The sequence below is a fragment of the Vombatus ursinus genome, unplaced genomic scaffold (genome assembly GCF_900497805.2).
Source record: "Vombatus ursinus unplaced genomic scaffold, bare-nosed wombat genome assembly UNPS02014768.1, whole genome shotgun sequence".
In the NCBI taxonomy this organism is placed as follows: domain Eukaryota; kingdom Metazoa; phylum Chordata; class Mammalia; order Diprotodontia; family Vombatidae; genus Vombatus; species Vombatus ursinus.
In genome coordinates this window covers 24,187,605-24,204,248 of record NW_020954546.1, presented here as the reverse complement: position 1 = coordinate 24,204,248, position 16,644 = coordinate 24,187,605, and the positions used below count along the sequence as shown (strand labels likewise).

The 16,644-nt window shown below is 46.1% G+C and overlaps 1 protein-coding gene across 4 annotated transcripts in view; it reads left to right on the top strand.

Annotated features, from left to right (window-relative positions):
* ABR (ABR, RhoGEF and GTPase activating protein) overlaps positions 1 to 16,644 on the top strand; it is a 297,476-nt gene that overhangs the window by 159,943 nt on the left and 120,889 nt on the right. For all 4 annotated transcript variants that reach the window (XM_027861657.1, XM_027861659.1, XM_027861658.1 and 1 more), the window contains one exon: positions 8,295 to 8,393. In XM_027861657.1, the coding sequence (XP_027717458.1) occupies positions 8,295 to 8,393 (99 nt within the window). The remainder of the gene's footprint in view (positions 1 to 8,294; positions 8,394 to 16,644) is intronic.

The window sequence follows — 16,644 nt, the reverse complement described above, 5'->3', positions numbered from 1 at the left end:
GTGTGTGTGTGTGTGTGTGTGTGTGTGTGTGTGTGTGTGTGTGTGTGTGAGAGAGAGAGAGAGAGAGAATTTTGTTTCCCTTTTGATGTAAACCTTTCGAAGGGCACAAGGACTGTTCTGCTTTTTTTGTGTATGCCCATACACATAGGTGCTTAATAAATGCTCATTGATTGATTGATGCACTCCTCTGATCACATCATACCTAGGCTCAAAAGCCTTCATTTACCTCATTGCAGTGGAATAAACTATAAGCCACTGAGCCTGAGACATTCCTGGTCCTTTCAGCTTCGCTTCTTGCACGTAGTAAAACCCCTGGCAAATCCTTCTGGAATTAAATAAAGTTTGAGCCAGATGGTGGCATACCTTAAATACCAAGCTAAAGAAAAAAGTTTGCACTTTGTCCTGAGAGCAGCAGGGAACCAGCAAAGGTTTTTGAGTAGCGGTGAAACACATGCAGCTGGCTATTTATTATTTTCTTTAGATTGATTTGAAAATTTTTCACATCATCTCTATTTTCCCCAAATAGTCCTTTTCTTTCCACCACCCAGGCAGTTGTCTCTTGCAGCAAAGAATAAAAAAAGGCGAGGGGAGCTGAACAGTAAAATAACAATGCTGTGTTAACCAGAACCTGTACTATATGCAGTGCTCTACATCAATAGCCTCCCAATTCTTCGAGGACGGGACGGAGGTGAATCCTTATATTTCTTATTCAGAAACAAGCTTGGTCATTATCATTACATGGTGGGCAACTGAATTTTTCTTTCCTTCTGCCTTTTTGTGGTCATCATACTTATAGCTTTCATGGTTCTGCTTCCTTCATTTTGGACTTTTTTCCTTTTATTTTTCAATGAACAAACATTTATTTTCTCTACCCCCCATTTAAAAGAAGAAAAATACTTGTAATAAATATGTACAGTTAAGGAAAACAAATTCCCCCAAAATATATATGTCTCATTTTGAACCCTGAATCTTTGCCCCTCTGGCAGGAGGGGGAGTAGCCTCCTCCATGATGGATTTTCTGGAATCATTGCATCAATTTAAATTCTGAAGTCTTTTGAAGTTATTTATCTTTACTGTGTTATTGTTATGAATTGTTTTCCTGGTTCTGCTCACTTCACTTTGCATCAGTTCATACATATCTTCTCAGGTATCTCTAAGCCCATCCCTTCCATCATTTCATATAGCCTGGTTGTTATTCCCTTCCATTCATGTGTCATCATTTGTTCAGCCTTTAACTCAATTGATGGACACCTCCTAGGTTTCCAGTTTTTTACCAGTACAAAAAGACCTGATACAAATGCTTTTATATGTGTAGGTGCTTTGCTTCTTTCACTTTGAATCAGTTCATACAAGGCTTCCTGTACTTCTCTGGATTCTTCATTGTCGTCTTTTTGGGGCACAGTAATATTCATTCCATTCATTATTTGTTGAGCCATGCCTCAATAGATGGGCCTCTACTTTGTTTGCAATCCTTTGCTGCCACAAAAGGAGTGCAGTTGGTCTTTTAACAAGAGTAATCTAGGGGCAGTTAGGTGGTGCCGTGGATAGATCACTGTCCCTGACTGCAGACGGACCTCAGTTCAAATCTGGCCTCAGACACTTGACACTAGCTGTGTGACCTTGGGCAAGTCACTTAACCTCATTGCTTAGCCCCCCCCACTGAAAAAAAACTCAATAAAAAGAGTAACCTGCTGGTGTTGTGTAAGATTTATTGGAATGGGGAGACTGGAGGCAGAGAGAGCAGTGGTAAAGCAAGCTGTATGCACTGGAGATTCCTGATTTCCCATACAAGTCTCTTTTTCTGTTCTTTGTATAAGGTTGTCAAGATCAGAATGACAAAATAAAAATTGTATTTTTTTAAAAAGTTGTTGCAGTATTATCAGGCATGACATGATAAGGTTAGTGATGAGAGGAGAAGGCAGATGTGAGCTTCATTATGAAGGAAGAATCTATAGGGCTCCCATGGGGGGGGGGGAGGAGAGAAAGGAGTCTGACTTTAAGGAATCAAACCCTCCTAACTGTAAGAATGATTGGTGGTGTCATCGACCAAAATTGGAAAGTTAGGACAAGGGCAAGGAGGTGGTTTGGGTCGCTCATATGGGGAAATGCTGGTGTGTGGTTCTGGAGTAGGTTTTAGGGTGTCTGAATCTCTGGAGGTGAAGTAGGGATTGAGATAGTGTTGTTCTTGGGGGCTGCATGTTCAGTGTCTCTGTGATCACCCCTTCCACACCACAGCCCATTGGTAGCGTCTCAAAGAGGCATCACAGGACGGTGGAAAGTGTTTGGAGTTGGGGGACCTGGGCTCCAATTCTATCTGTGCTCTTCATTAGCGGTGTTTGGATATTGAGCAAATCCCTGAACCACTGTGGGCCTCAGTTTTCTCAACTTGAAAATGAGGGGGTTAGATTAGGTGGCACCAAGTTCCCTTCCAGCTCTAAGTATTTCTCTGTTCCTTTAATCCCATGGGACCCTTGTCCATGTTCTAAAGATTCACTGATAATGAAAATGGATCAGTCCATCAAGAAATGCTTAATATGCACGTATTCGGTGCCAGGCACTGTGCTAAGTGCTGGTCAATGAAGATCAACTTAGAAATGCAGAGAAACAGCATCGTGTTGTGATCAGAGACCTGGCCTCCAAGTTAGGAAGACCTGGGTTCAGGTCGTTCCTGTAATATTTACAAGTCCATCTCGGTGTTCTAGCCAGCACTTCTTAAACTGTGGGTTGCAACCCTATCCATATGGGGTCGCAACCCACAGTTTAAGAAGTGCTGAAGGGGTCTCGAGTGGAAAAAGTTTAAGAAGCCCCGCTCAAGGTAACTCTCTCAGACTAAATGTTCCACACCTGGGAATTTCCTGTCCCAGCCCTGTAGGTTCATAGCGTGATAGATTTCAAGTGAGGAGGGACATGAGTGGTCATCCAATGTGAAACACTAACAGATCTGTTCCATTTTGTATTTGTTGCCCTTCTGCCACTGCTGTGTATGAATAAGTGCCCCGGGGATGATGGGACGATGTATTGCAGGGGAGTCTCAAGCCTGGCTTCCTGGAGGTTTATTTTTATCCCCGTTGCTTTTAGACCTTTTAGGAGGTGTTTAGTTATGATCTTCTGCCATCGTGCTCTGCGTGGTTTCACCCGTGAGTCCCCCTTCTAAACCTGCTTCATTCTTGGCTGCTCTGTCTCTCTCTTTGACCTGGAGGTTAATGGGAGGTTTGCCAGCCAAGGTGATTTCTGGGCTCCTTTGGCCTCCTTCTTATGACATCTGGGCTAAATTCTTTCAGAAAATTCTTTCACAGTGATCATCGAGGTGCTTGTCTTTTCCTTCTCCCCTTTCCCATGTTTCCACGTTAAAGGCTCCTTTGAGAGGTTAGACTGCAGTTGTTCTCGGTACCTTCTCACCCTCAAGCCTCTTTCCTAATTAGATGCTGACAAATCTTTCCTCTGACTGTGCCCAGGCAGCTGATTTTTATATGATTCTGATGTTAATAATCATCAGCAGTTTCCTGTCTGCTAGGCTAGAGTCAGTTTCATTTTTGTAATGTTTGGTGCCTTCCAGCTCTCTTCTGGAAGAAAATACTCATACTACAGGAGGCTCCTGAGTTGTTTTGCTTTCTTTCATTTCTCAAAATATATTTTCTGAAAGCTTTTGCTCCACCTTTTATATTCCACTTCTCATGGATGTCACTGAGGATCAAAGAATAGGGGGTTGTTGTTCAGTCATATCCCACTCTTCATGACCCCCTTTGGGGTCTTCTTGGCAGAGACACTGGATCGGTTTGCTACTTCCTTCTCCAGCTCATTTGACAGATGAGGAAACTGAGGCCAACAGGGTAAAGTGACCTGCCCAGGGTCACACAGCTAGTAAGTGTCTAAGGCCAGATTTGAACTCAGATCTTCTTGACACCCAGGGCTCTATCTATGAAGGTGGACTTCATAGAATTTCTCTTCTCTACTTTTCACAATAGATGTTGATGCCTGAGCTGTGGTTATCTTTCAGAGGTGTTTTTGTTTGTGCTCATTAGAGCTGTGCAAGATGAAATTAGCTAGGGGCAGCTAGGTGGCGCAATGGATAGAGCTCCAGCCTTAGAGTCAGGAGGACCTGAGTTCAAATGTGACCTCAGACACTTGACACGTACTAGCTGTGTGATCCTGGGCAAGTCACTTAACCCCAATTGCCTAGCCAAAAAGCAAAAAAAAAAAAAAAAAAGATGAAATTAGCCAAATGTCCCCAGATATTCTGCTTCCTATTGCCTGATTTACACCTTTGATTGATTCTTTAACTCAGAATTTATCCCACTTGATAAAGGTGCAGGGCCTGGCGCGTCCTCTTAATTACATTAATACATTCAGAATGAGAATTTCAGTAGAGGCGTGGCTAGGCCAGGGTCACACAGCCAGGATATGTCAGACTTGAACCCCAGTCTTCTCAGCTCTAAGGCCAACTTTTAGCCACTCTACATACCATGCTGCCTCTGTTTTCATAGAAAAGTGGGTTATTTGTACTATTTTACTGCCATCACTGTGGAAATAGAAGAGGGCCTCCTAGGACTAAGGACTTTTAAAAATTTTTCATTGTTTCATGGGTTGCCATGGGAGAAGAATTCATTATTTCATGACCAGCCTACTGGTGGTGAATTTAATCATATTTAGAATGAGGACTGCCTGCCTGCCTGCCAGCCAGCCTTGGTCATAATTGAATCAAATATGGTTTCGTGGGCAAAACACCAGAGCTCAGCCAGGGATCAGTGGCCTAGATGGCACAGTAGATAAAGCACTAGACCTGGAATCAGGAAGACTTGAGTTCAAATCTGGCTTCAGACACTTATTAACTGCGTGACCTTAGACAAGTCACTTAACTTCTGTTTGCCTCAGTCTCCTCATTTGTGAAATGGGGGTAATAATAATACTTAACCTCTCAGGCTTGTTGTGAGGATCAACTCAGATAATAATTGTAAAGCACTTAGCACATAGTAGGTACTGTGTAAATGCTAGCCAGTATAACGATGATGATTGTGGTATGGATGTTCAGATTTATCCATAGGCCTAATTAATGCCAGCTCTAACAACAAGAACAACATGATAGTAATCATAGGCTGAAGGAGTGGTGTGGATTTTTGGATTTATCTGTAGGTTTCGCCTAGGAAGCAGGAAGCTGAATGGAGCCAAAGCTATAGTCTTGTCAATTTCCAGAGAAAGAGGATGCCATTTTGGAAGTTGGGAGGTGGGTTGGGTTGGGGAGTCATGAAGAACGAACCCTACACTTTGAGGGGGTCTGGTGACACTGTTCATCGGGGGGTCTGCTTATGACGTGTCAGAGCTGTCCCCTTGGAGAGACCATTATCGTTTCTTGGCATGAGACAACTAGCGAAGGTTCATCCAGATGTTAGTTGTTCCAAGGGCAGGTCACTCTCTCCCTTCCACCCTGAAAAGTATAAATTCTTAACCTTGGGCCCATAAATTTAAAAAGAAATCTGTATCTTGATAACCATATTTCAATATAATTGATTTCTTTTGTAATCCTGTGTGTTTTATTGTATGCATTTTGAAAACATGCTTCTGAGAGGGTGCCCATAGACTTCACCAGACTAGACCGCCAGAGGGGTCCAGGACACAAAAAGAATTCAGGCCCCCAGGTCGAGAGTCCTGGAAGTAACTCCTGTCAGTCAGATATTCTGCCCCTGAATTTCCCTGACCTGGGAAGCCAGGACCACAAGTATTTGAGATCAGATCTCAAAGGCTCCTGAATAGAGAGCTGGAAGGAGCCTCAAAGGCCTCATTTTACAGATGAGGAAGCTAAGGCCCAGTGAGGTCAAATTTGTCCACGGTCATATAAGTAGTCAATAGCAGAGGCAGAATTTGAATCCAAGTCCTCTGGCTACAAACTCAGGGTTCTTCTCCCTGTGCTTAGTGGTAACATCTGCTAGAAAATCATCCCAGTGACGTGAAGATGTGAAAATAAAATATTGATTACCAAGTAACCTAAAAGTTGCATTTGGAAATGGAAGTCTTTACAAAAGAAATTAGTTGAATCAAAAGGTCCCTTAGTCCTTACTGATACACACAGTTGTTATTCTCTTCCCAAATCTGCTCACTCCACTGGCGCCTGGGACGCCTTAGTTTCCCCAGAATAACTAGTGTTAATGTACAGTCACACTTACAAGCAGCAGCTTTGGGTAGTTGCATCACCCCTCTCTGGGCCTCACTCAGTTTCTTCATCTGTGAAATGAGAGAGTTGGGCTAAATAAACCTCATCTGCCTCTAAACCCTATGACCCAGTGACCCGAGTTATTATGTCTAAGTTCCTGATACCCTTTGTAAAGTTTGTGGATTGATTCCCACTGCACTCACCACTTCTGATTTCAACTGAAAGTGACTCCTTTTTAGTGATGGGAAAGAATGAGATATTTGGAGAGTAGAAGGACCTAGGAGATTCAGGTTCATAAAATCCTAGGAACTTAGATTTAGAGCTGGAGAGAACCTTAAAGCCATCATTTTACAGATGAGGAAACTGAGGCATAGAAAAATTAAGTGACTTATCCTTGGTCCCACAGCTAGTTAAGTATCTGAGGTAGGATTTGAACCCATCTTTCTGACTCCCAGCCTAGCACTCTCTCCATGACATCATGCTGCCTAAATTCAGGTGAAATCATTACCGTGGACAGAGTATTATTTATATTAATGCTATATTGCTATGTTGATTTAATATATTAATGTTATTATTAACTTCATATTGGTCACAGTATAAGCCAGGAGAAAGCAAACATCCTGATTCAGGATCCCAGAAGGGCAGCCTGGGCCCCTCCTGGCTCAGGACTCATTCATATCCTTTGTCTCTGGGGATGCATTCCGGAGGGCCCCAAAATGTGCCATCACGTCGATGCTCAGCTTTGTGGAGTGAGCTTGATGGTCAATTTCTCAATCGCACATCACCTTCCCCAGCCAACTGGGAATGGCTCTAGACCCTTGACTGGATCCTGGTACTCTTAGCCACATACCTCCATAGCGCTATCATAAGACGATGGCTCAAATATGTAGCCCCTGAGGTTATGATTATTGTTGTATTGTTATTGTTAACGATGATTGATGGAGTATTTTTTTAAGAGCTTACTCCAGAACTGTGCTAAATACTAGAGATACAAAGATGGGTGAAAACAGCTCTTTCTCTCTAGGAGCTCACAGTCTAATTGGGGAGAAGACATAGAAAAAAGTAGGTACCTACAAGACAAGTGTGGAAGGTAACCTCAAAAGAGTAGGGGACTGGAAACAACCACGCCTATTAAGCCCTGACCACTTGTGCTAAGAACTGGGGAACCAAAGAAAGACCAGAAACTGCCTTTCTAATGGAGGAGACAACCTTGAGAACGCAGAAGATAAAACCAAGCAGACTGCCATTAATCATGGTGGCCGTAGCAGTGGGGAGAGACCAGGAAAGTCCTGTGGGAGGAAGTGGTGCTTGAGCTGAGCCTTAAAGACAGGCTGGGGGTTCTGAGATTCCTAGGCTGGGAGAGAGCATTGCAGGCATGAGGAACAGCCTATACCAAAGGCATGGAGACAGGGGCTGGTGTGAACATTTACAGCACATATTAAGTAAGGTTTGCAGAGCACTTTATACCGTCATCTCATTTGAGCTCACAACAGCCCTAAACATACTATTATCCTGATATGGTCAAAGAATGTTGGATTTGGGGGTCTGAGAACCTGGGTTCGAATCCTGACTGCCACTTACTATCTGTGTAACCTTGGGTAAATCCCTTCACCTCTCTGTACCTCTCTGGGCCTCAATCCCTTCACTTGTAAAATGAAGGGAGTGGATAGTCTAGGGTCAGCAAACTACAGAATTAAAAACTATTCTTAGCTCTTGGGAGCTAAGGCCCAAAGGGCCTTAATACAAAACCAGGCCCAAGGGCCATAATTTACTTAGCTTTGGACTAAGTGAACACAACAATCTCATACTGTGTGGTCCTTTGATCCCCATGTTACAGATGTGGAAACTGAGACTCTATAAGAGTGAAATGCCCTGCCCTGGGTTAGTTAATACTACCTCATCACTGCTCCTTTTTTTAACTTCAGAAGTTGATGAAGCCATACAGTTCCTTCACTGAGCCCTGTTCAAAGCAGAGCCTTGAAAACTCTGGCATCCACATGGGAACGGAGCCCTAGGGGGAATGAGGATTCTGTGGATCCTTGGAGTAGGACTTCCCGAGGAATGAGCTGGGGAAACTGCCTGCTGCCTAATGATTTTTTTAACCTTTCTACTCACAAGCTGGTTTGTTGTTTTTTTTTCTCCCCCTCAGGTGGAGGCGGGGAAAGGGCTGGAAATGAGGAAGCTGGTTCTCTCAGGATTCCTAGCCAGTGAAGAGATCTACATAAACCAGCTGGAGGCATTGTTGCTGGTGAGTGCACTCTGGTCCTCCGGGCCCCTCTGGGCCCCTCTGCAGTCGGATTGTCTGGGCTACTTTGCTTTTGGATGTGGAATGTAGCTTCAAGAGGGGCGAGGGAGAGAGGAGGGGCATTCCTCTACCCTGTGAGTCTCCCTCCATTCATTCTCTGTCTGACTGGCCGGTTCCATACACACACCTAGGATGGGCCTGTGCCTCGTGTCCCCAGTGCTTTTGTTCCCCCAGCCCTAGGAAGCCAAGCTCCTCTTTGACGAAAAGAGTGGAAGGGTGGGTAGGCCAGGTCTCTCTCTCTGGCTGAGCCAAGGCTGTGCAGCAGATGGACAAGTCGCCCATTCTGAGGCTTGGGGGAGCCAGAGGAGTGGCCGAGGCTTCAGCAAGTCTGCCTGGCTGCCCTTTTCTTCCCCATCCACCCACTGCCCCTTGGGGCTTTAGGCAAATGGCTTCATCTCCAAGTGCCCATGCATCCTCACCTCTAAATGGGCATGCTCCCTACGCTCACCCGGTCTACTTGTGATGACTGGATGAGTCAATAATTAGGAGAACTTTTTAAGAAGTTACAAGCACCATCCTAATTTGTTTTTGCATCAGGCCAGTGATTTCATTGATGAAATGTCTTCCCTGAAAGCTGCTGCCTCTGTCACTGAATGCCAACTTATGATGTTCGAGCATTTCCCAGAGCACCCTGGGGTTTAGCAGCCTGGTCCCACAGCCCGTGAAGGTCAGAAGCAGTGTATGAACTCAGCCATGAGGACTCCAGTTCAGCATTCACAGCACCACCCTGTCCATACTGATGGGTGGCAGGGGCGCTAAAAGAGGTGTTTTAGCTGTGCCCAGATGCCATGGAGAATCATGGAGGCCAAAGTCATTCTCTGCCTCCGGGGTTTTCAGCGTAAGACATACAGTGATGACCAAAAGGATAGTGATAATCAATAATAAACGCAGAGATAGACTGACAGACGCCAGTTCCTAATTGGGAGACAGAGCGGGCACTTGTTCTGTGTGCACTCTGGGTTCTTGGGAGGAGGGTGCCCCGTGAATCACAGGGGCTACTGTCTGCCCCAGGGCATAGCTGAACGGCAGGGGGCGGGTACGGAGGTGCTGGCTGGCAGTGTTGTCCAAACTGCTCTTAGTTTGGGGAGCCCCAGAGACTTCTCTGAATGTTGGTTTGCCAGAGGGGACCTTAGAGCTTGTTTTCATGGGATCATCGATTTCCAGCTGCAAGGGGCTTTTGAGATGTCATTGAGTCCAGCCTCCTCATTTTCTAGATGGAGGCCCAAAGTCCCATAGTGTAGTGTTTGAGGTGGGATTTGAACCCAGGCCTCTCTGAGGCCTAAGCAGGGCCTTCTCTACTTCTCCCACTGTCTCTCATGCTGCTTAAGCCATGGCTTCATAGAACTGGGAGGGATTTGGGTCCAAATTTATTTATCTTACAGATGAGGAAACCCGAGGCTCATTAGGCAGCATGGCACAGTAACAAAATCACTGTCTCTGGAGTCAGAGAATCTGGGTTCAGATATTGCAATTTGTGACTTGATACTTGAGTGACCTTGGGCAAGCCATTTAAGCTCCTTGGGCCTCAGTTGTTTTATGTGATATATAAAGAGAGAGAGAAAAGAAAGGAAGGAAGGAAGAAAAAGAAAGAAAGGAAGAAATAAAGTTGTACTCAGTGGTTTTTGAGGTCCCATCCTGGTCCAGATCTCTGACCCTGTGGCTGTTTGGGCTTCACCCAAAGTCCCAAACTCACAGCCAGGTTGTCTGGCTCCAAGTCCGTCACTCTCTCCTTTGATCTGTCAAGTTTGGATAGATTCCCTCAGGCCTAACAGGAGGGGACAGTGTCCGTGGTGCTGGTCTGGCTCTGAGCGCATGACCTTTTTCTGAAGGGAGGTACGGCGACTTCTTTGTCCAAAGGGATCACTCGTAGGTCCTCCGCTCAGTTCTCGTCTGCCAACAGGTCTCTTTCCACTTCTCTGGCCCTGTCAGATGGCCTGTGGAGAGGTCATTTTATTTCCTGTTTTTCTTACCTCACATCCCCCCCATAAGAGCTAGAGGCCACTGTCCTAGTTCATTTCAAGTGTCTCTTTCTAAGACAGAGGCAAGTGACTCCCTCTCCCCCTGCTTCCCCCGTTCCTTGCTCTCCTCCTCTCTCTCCCTCCCTGTCTCTCTCTCTCTCTCTTTCTTTCTCTCTCTCTCTTTCCCTCCTTCCTTCTCTCTGTTTTCCCCCCTTTCTCTCACACTCTCTCCCCCTCTCTCTCTCTCTCTTTTTCCCTCCTTCCCCCCCCCCCTCTCCCTCTCTTCCCCTCCCTCCCCCCCCCCCCCCCCACAGCCCTGGATGAGTGAGCAGTGCCTCATCCTTCCTCCTCTCTCCAGCCCAGCAGCCCCAATCACTGGTTGCTTGGCGGTGCCTGTGGTAAGGGAAGGTGGGCAGGTGTATGGTACAGGCTGCAGAAGCTTAGCCAGGACCCTGGCAGCCAGAGCAGCCTAGCCATAAAGGGGAGGAAAGGACCTCGAAATTGAAAAGGGGCATCTCCCTCCGTTGTCGCCCACAGAGCTTGCGTGTCATTGGCCAGGTCAGGAGTAAGGGGTGGGATGTGTGCTTTTAAGGGGGAAGGAGACCAGACCCCCTCGGCCGGCTTTTTCTCCTCTGTCTTATGACGCTTTATGGTTTCTTCCCCCTCATTTCTACCTCCCTCCTCCCAGATGGTTTGAATGTTCTCTTCACATTTCCTGGTTATGAGAGTACTCTTGGTGCTGGGCGGGTTCGTACTTGTGTGTACACACACACGCACACACGCACACACACACATGCACACAGGCTCATGGGGAAATGAGTCCTTCCTTGTTTCTTTGTCCCTGCCCTGGGGTACAGGGGGATGGGGAATTTCTGGCTGTTTGGGGATTAAGTAATCTTGTGTATTCCTGGTTCCTGTTGAACTCTGGTTACAAATGTGATGGGGCAGGCAGACTGGATGCCAGGGGAAGATAAGAAGTGTGCATTTGAATACTGCAGCTGCAGTCAGCTAGGAGAGAGGGTGATGGCAGGGGGCCTCAGCCTTGGCCTCATGGGAGAGGATGAAGATGCAGAAACCTTCGACCTGGAGCTAAGACATCCCAACGGCTGGATTGTCTTGGAGAGCTGGGGGACCTTCCCTGTAGACACCATTCAGCCTCCAAACATCTTTTGGAAGAATCAGGCAATCAGCGAGCACTTATTAAAGTGCTCATTTTGTGCCAAGCACGAAACAGTCTCCAGGAGTATGCATTCTAATGAAGGAGACAGAATAGAAATAAACAAGTGTGTGCCCTGTAGATGGAAGGGAGTCTTCCAGGGCAAGGCTGTAGCCAGCTCAGGCTGGAAAGGGCCTCCTCTGGCAGGTGGAGTTTGAGCTGGGTCGTGAGGGAAGCCAGGGCTTCTCAGAGGCAGAGGGAGGAGAGAAAGCATCTCAGACATGGGGACAGCCAGGGTCCCTCCTGGTAGAGAGATGGGACACAGAATGTCCTTTGTGAGAAGCAGCAAGAGGGTCAGCAGAGCATCTATAGTAGGGCAGGGAAGGAAGGAGAAGGGAGGGAGGGAAGGAAAGGAGGAGGGAGGAGGAAGGAAGGAAGGGAGGGAGAGAGAGAAGGAAGAAGGGAGGAAAGGAAGGAAGGAGAGAGGAGGAGGGAAGGAGTAAGGGAGGGAGGGAGGGAAGGAAGGAAAGAGAAGGAAGGAAGGAAGGAAACGAAGAAGGGAGGAGGAAAGAAGGGAGGGAGGGAAGGAAAAAGGAAGCAAGGAGGGAGGGAGGAGGAGGGAGGGAGGAGGAGGAAGGACTTTACAAATTTTATGTTATGTTACATATTAAGTGCTTTACAGTATTAGCTCATTTGATCCTCAGCCTGGAGTCCAAGCTTGAACCAATCATTTTGCCTCTCTGGTCCTCAGTTTCTCCCCTTGTAAAACTGGTGAGGGAGATAATCTTAGCTCTTTCCCTGCCTTGATGGGAATGCTATAAGGGTAAAAGTGAGATAATAGCTACAAGAGTGCTGGAAAACTTAGAAGATGCAGAGGAACCCTGTTATGGCCCTTCCTTTCCCTTATTCCCATCAGTAATTGCCTTGAAAGCCCCAAGGTGTGTCCTGCCCTCCCACCCCATCCCTTTGCAGGAGTGGGAGGTCCACAATGGGGTACATTGCACATATTTTCAAACTTTTTTAATGTATAGATAAGTTATACTGAATTTTTCCCCTTCTTTTTCTTTTTGTCTTTAAAGATATTATTTGTTATGTAGGATTCCTCTCTGGGTGGGAGAGGGTTACTAGGGGAAATTATAATGATGTTAAAAAAGGAGGGGGGGTCATCAATAAAAACTGTAAAAAGAAAGAAAGAAAGGAAGGAAGGAAGGCACCAGATCCCAGGTTTGCAGGCCCAGCTGAAGGTTCTCTCCATGCCAGCCCCAAAGGGGAACTGTCTGAGGCCCTTCGAGCCCCTGCTCCTGCTTCTTTTGGCCGTCCCTCTGCTGTTCTCCAGAGCGATTAGCCTTGAGGCCTGCTCATGTGAACAGCAGTTGGGACAGCCTCCACTTCTTCCCCTTTCTCCCCCAGACGAGGATGTCTATGAGGAACCGGGACTTTTGGCCTCTTAGCGGTGCTGTGTGGGGAGATTGGTGAGAGCTTCCGTGGGGGCTTGGGTGGGGGGAGGGCATACATTCTCTCTTGTTCCCCATCCCTGCAGGTGGGTGGCAAAGCCTTCCCTACTCAGGTGGAGACTGAACTGAATCTGGAGACTTAAAACGCTAATTCCTCTTGGCCCTTCCAATGACTCACCGGGTGATGAGGGATTCTCTTCATTGGAGCCTGGGTAGTGGTTTCCTCCTTGTTCCCAAAAGAGAAGAGGGCTCCTGCCCCTCCTCCCAAGAAGTGTGGTCTTCTATGAGCTCACAGACCAGACCTTAGGTGATAGAAACATATAGGCCTTGTGGGCTGTGTGTATATGTGTGTGTGTATGCGCGTGTCTGTCTGTTTGTGCCTTTCTGTCTGTGTATCTGTGTGTGTGTGTCTGTGTATCTATGTGTGTGTTTCTGTGTGTCTGTGTGTGTGTGTCTGTCTGTCTGTGTATCTGTGTGTGTCTGTCTGTCTGTGTATCTGTGTGTGTGTGTCTGTCTGTGTATCTCTGTGTGTGTCTGTGTATCTGTGTGTGTGTCTGTCTGTGTATCTGTGTGTGTGTGTCTGTGTATCTGTGTGTGTGTCTGTGTGTGTCTGTCTGTCTGTCTGTGTATCTGTGTGTGTGTTTACCGTTGTCATCATAGGTTTAGAGGTGGAAGGGGGACCCCAGGGGTCATCGTCTAGTATAAACCCTTCATTTTATGGATGAAGAAACTGAGATTCGGAGAGGGAACTTATTTTCCCAAAGTCACTCTTGTAGGCAGTGGATTCCGAGCTGGAAGAGCCCCCAGAGGCCATCTGGTCCAAGCTCCTTGTTTTATAGACAGGGAAATTCTGAGGCCTCAGGAAGGGGAGGGATTTGCTTGCACTTGGTCATAAATGGCAAAGCTAGAACTTGAACTCAGAGTCCCTGATTCTAAATTCATCCTTTCCTCCATAGCACAGTGCCTTGATGGGATAAATCCTGTTATTCATAGGATCATAGATATAGAGCTTAAAGGGACCTCAGAGGCCTTTACCCCACTGGTACCCCTCCACCCCATTTTACAGATTTGGAAGATGGGGTCCAATGAAGGGAAGTGATCTGCTTGCCCAGGGTTATCCAGGTATTAAATGACTCATCTGGGATTTGAACTCAGATCTTTTCACTCCACATTCCTTCTTGTGTGGTATATAATAAAAGCCTGATAAATGCTAATTGGTTGATTGACTGATAAATCCACTCTAATATGATGCCTTCCCCAACGGGTGTTGTAGGGATAAAACTTCTTATTATTCACTGGATCAGAAGTGTAGAGTTTAAAGGGATCTTAGGGGTCTCTGGAGGGAGGAAGATCTGAGTTCAGATCTGGCCTCAGATAGTCACTAGCTGTGTGACCCTGGGTAAGTCACTGAACCTCTTTGTGCCTGAGCTTCCTCATCTGTAAAATGGGGATAATAACCCCACCTACCTCCAGAATCGTTGTGAGGATCAAATGAGAAAATATTTGTAAAGCACTTAGCACAGTGCCTGGAGCATAATATAAATGTGAGCTATTAATATATGAATATTTTATATCATATCTGCTATATAAATGTTAGCTATTAATATATTATATATAATATACAAATGTTAGCTATTAATATTAATAGAGTTAGGAAAACTCATCTTTGTGAGTTCAAATCCGGCCTCAGACACTTAACTAGCTGTATGACCCTGGGCAAGTCACTTAACTCTGTTTGCCTCAATTTCTTCCTCTGTTAAATGAGCTGGAAAAGGAAATGGCAAACCATTCCAGAATCTCCGTCAAGAAAACCCCAAATGAGGTCATAAAGAGTTGGACATGATTGAACAACAACAACAACAGTAAATCCGACTCCTTCGTTTTACAAATGGGGAAACCGAGGCGCAGGAGGGTCAAGTGACTTGTCCCCAGGTCACACAGGTAGCAAACAGCCGAGTCAAGATTCCAACCTACCCAGCTCCTTCAAACAGCCTCCCTTCCTGTCTGCCGCACCAAGTCCCTGCTGTAGGAGTTAAAGATTGCCTGTTGTTGCTTTAAGCGTTTTGTTGCGTAGATAAGATTCTGGAAAACATCTCCCCGGGGATTGGGGAGGAACCTGGGTGAGTCATCTGTGGGAGCCTGGGGAAGCTGGAGGGACTTGGAACCTGAGCTCCTGCATTCTCGGAGTTGAAAGCCTACTCGGTTTTCCCTGCTCTACCAAGGAACTGAGAGTTAGAAGGGTCCCTCAGACGGGAAAGAAGAACTTAGTGAAAGTGAAATTGGAGGAGACAGACAGCAGCCCCTTTAATGGCTGTTGGAACGGAGGTCAGACGGGCTCCAGAGCATATTCAGTGTTAGAAAGGGTAGGCCCAGGGGTGCAGGACCTTCAATGAAAGGTCAGATTGCCAGAGGCCTGGGGACAGGAGTGATCTCCTAGAAAGGGTTGCAGTAAGGGTTTGGCGTCCAGGGTGCTGTGTACCAGCAGAGCCAATCTGTGTCTGGAGGACGGAGAGGGCAATAGACCTAGTGTGCCAAGGCCTCGGCTTCAGTCTTGGCCCTGCCACTTGTTTGGACAAGTCACTTCTCATCTGTCCGTCTCAGTTTTTTCTTCTGTAAAATATAGCCCGTCATACTTACTATTTATTTCCTTACCTGAAGTCCATGAACTTCAAACAATTTTTTACAACTGTATTTGATAAACAAATGAATCGGTTTCTTTTGTAATTCTTTGTATTTTATTTTTTGCATTTAAAAACACTATTCTGAGCAAGGGTCCTTGGGTTTCATTGATGTGCTGAAAGGTACCAGGAAGCAAAAAAAGAGTTAGGGCCGGATGGACTCTAAAATCTCTCCCAACTCTATCCACATGGGAGCCCATGGTCCCTCCCCTCTTGATGTTTCCTTCGTAGATGCCATACTCATTATATCTCTAGATCTTGACTTTCTGAGTTGTTGGAGGAAGGCACTTTGTAAACTTAAAGAAACTTGACTTATTCTTGCCTGTCGCTCAAGGTTTTTCCTTTCTCTCGTTATTGTTTTTTTCCTTTGTTTTCAAGTAAAAGTACTTTTTAAATTTTAAACCCTCCTACCCAAATCTTGTCTCAGCTAAGCTAAGGGGGGAGAGACATCAGCCCTACATGAGAGCTAGTACCAAGCTTCTAGACATGGAAAATGGGATGAATGGTGGTGCCGTAGAGAGAAGGCAGAAGGAGGGAGTGATTTTGGAGAAAGATTAAAGGATGGGAGATCCTGAGCGGGAAGGGACCTTCTCCTAGCCTGACATTCTGCAAAGAACCAGGAGAGGTGGGCCAACTCAAGAGGGAAAGAGCAGGAGCGGGGGATCTCTGTGATGGCTGCAGACTGTGGGATAGCGGAAACATCCTAACCCTGAGAGGTCTGAGACTTGGGGTCTAGTGCTACCCCTGTCACTCACCAGCTTTATGGCTCTGGGCAAGGTTTTTCAACTTCTCTGGGCCTCAGTTTCTTCCCCTTATAAAATGAGGTGGTTAGACTAGATCAGGTATTCTTAACTTTTTTGTATCATAGACCCCTCTGGCAATCTGGTGAAGCCTATGGACTCCTTAGAGGAAAGTATTTTAAATAGTTAAGGAATATGCCAAATTTCA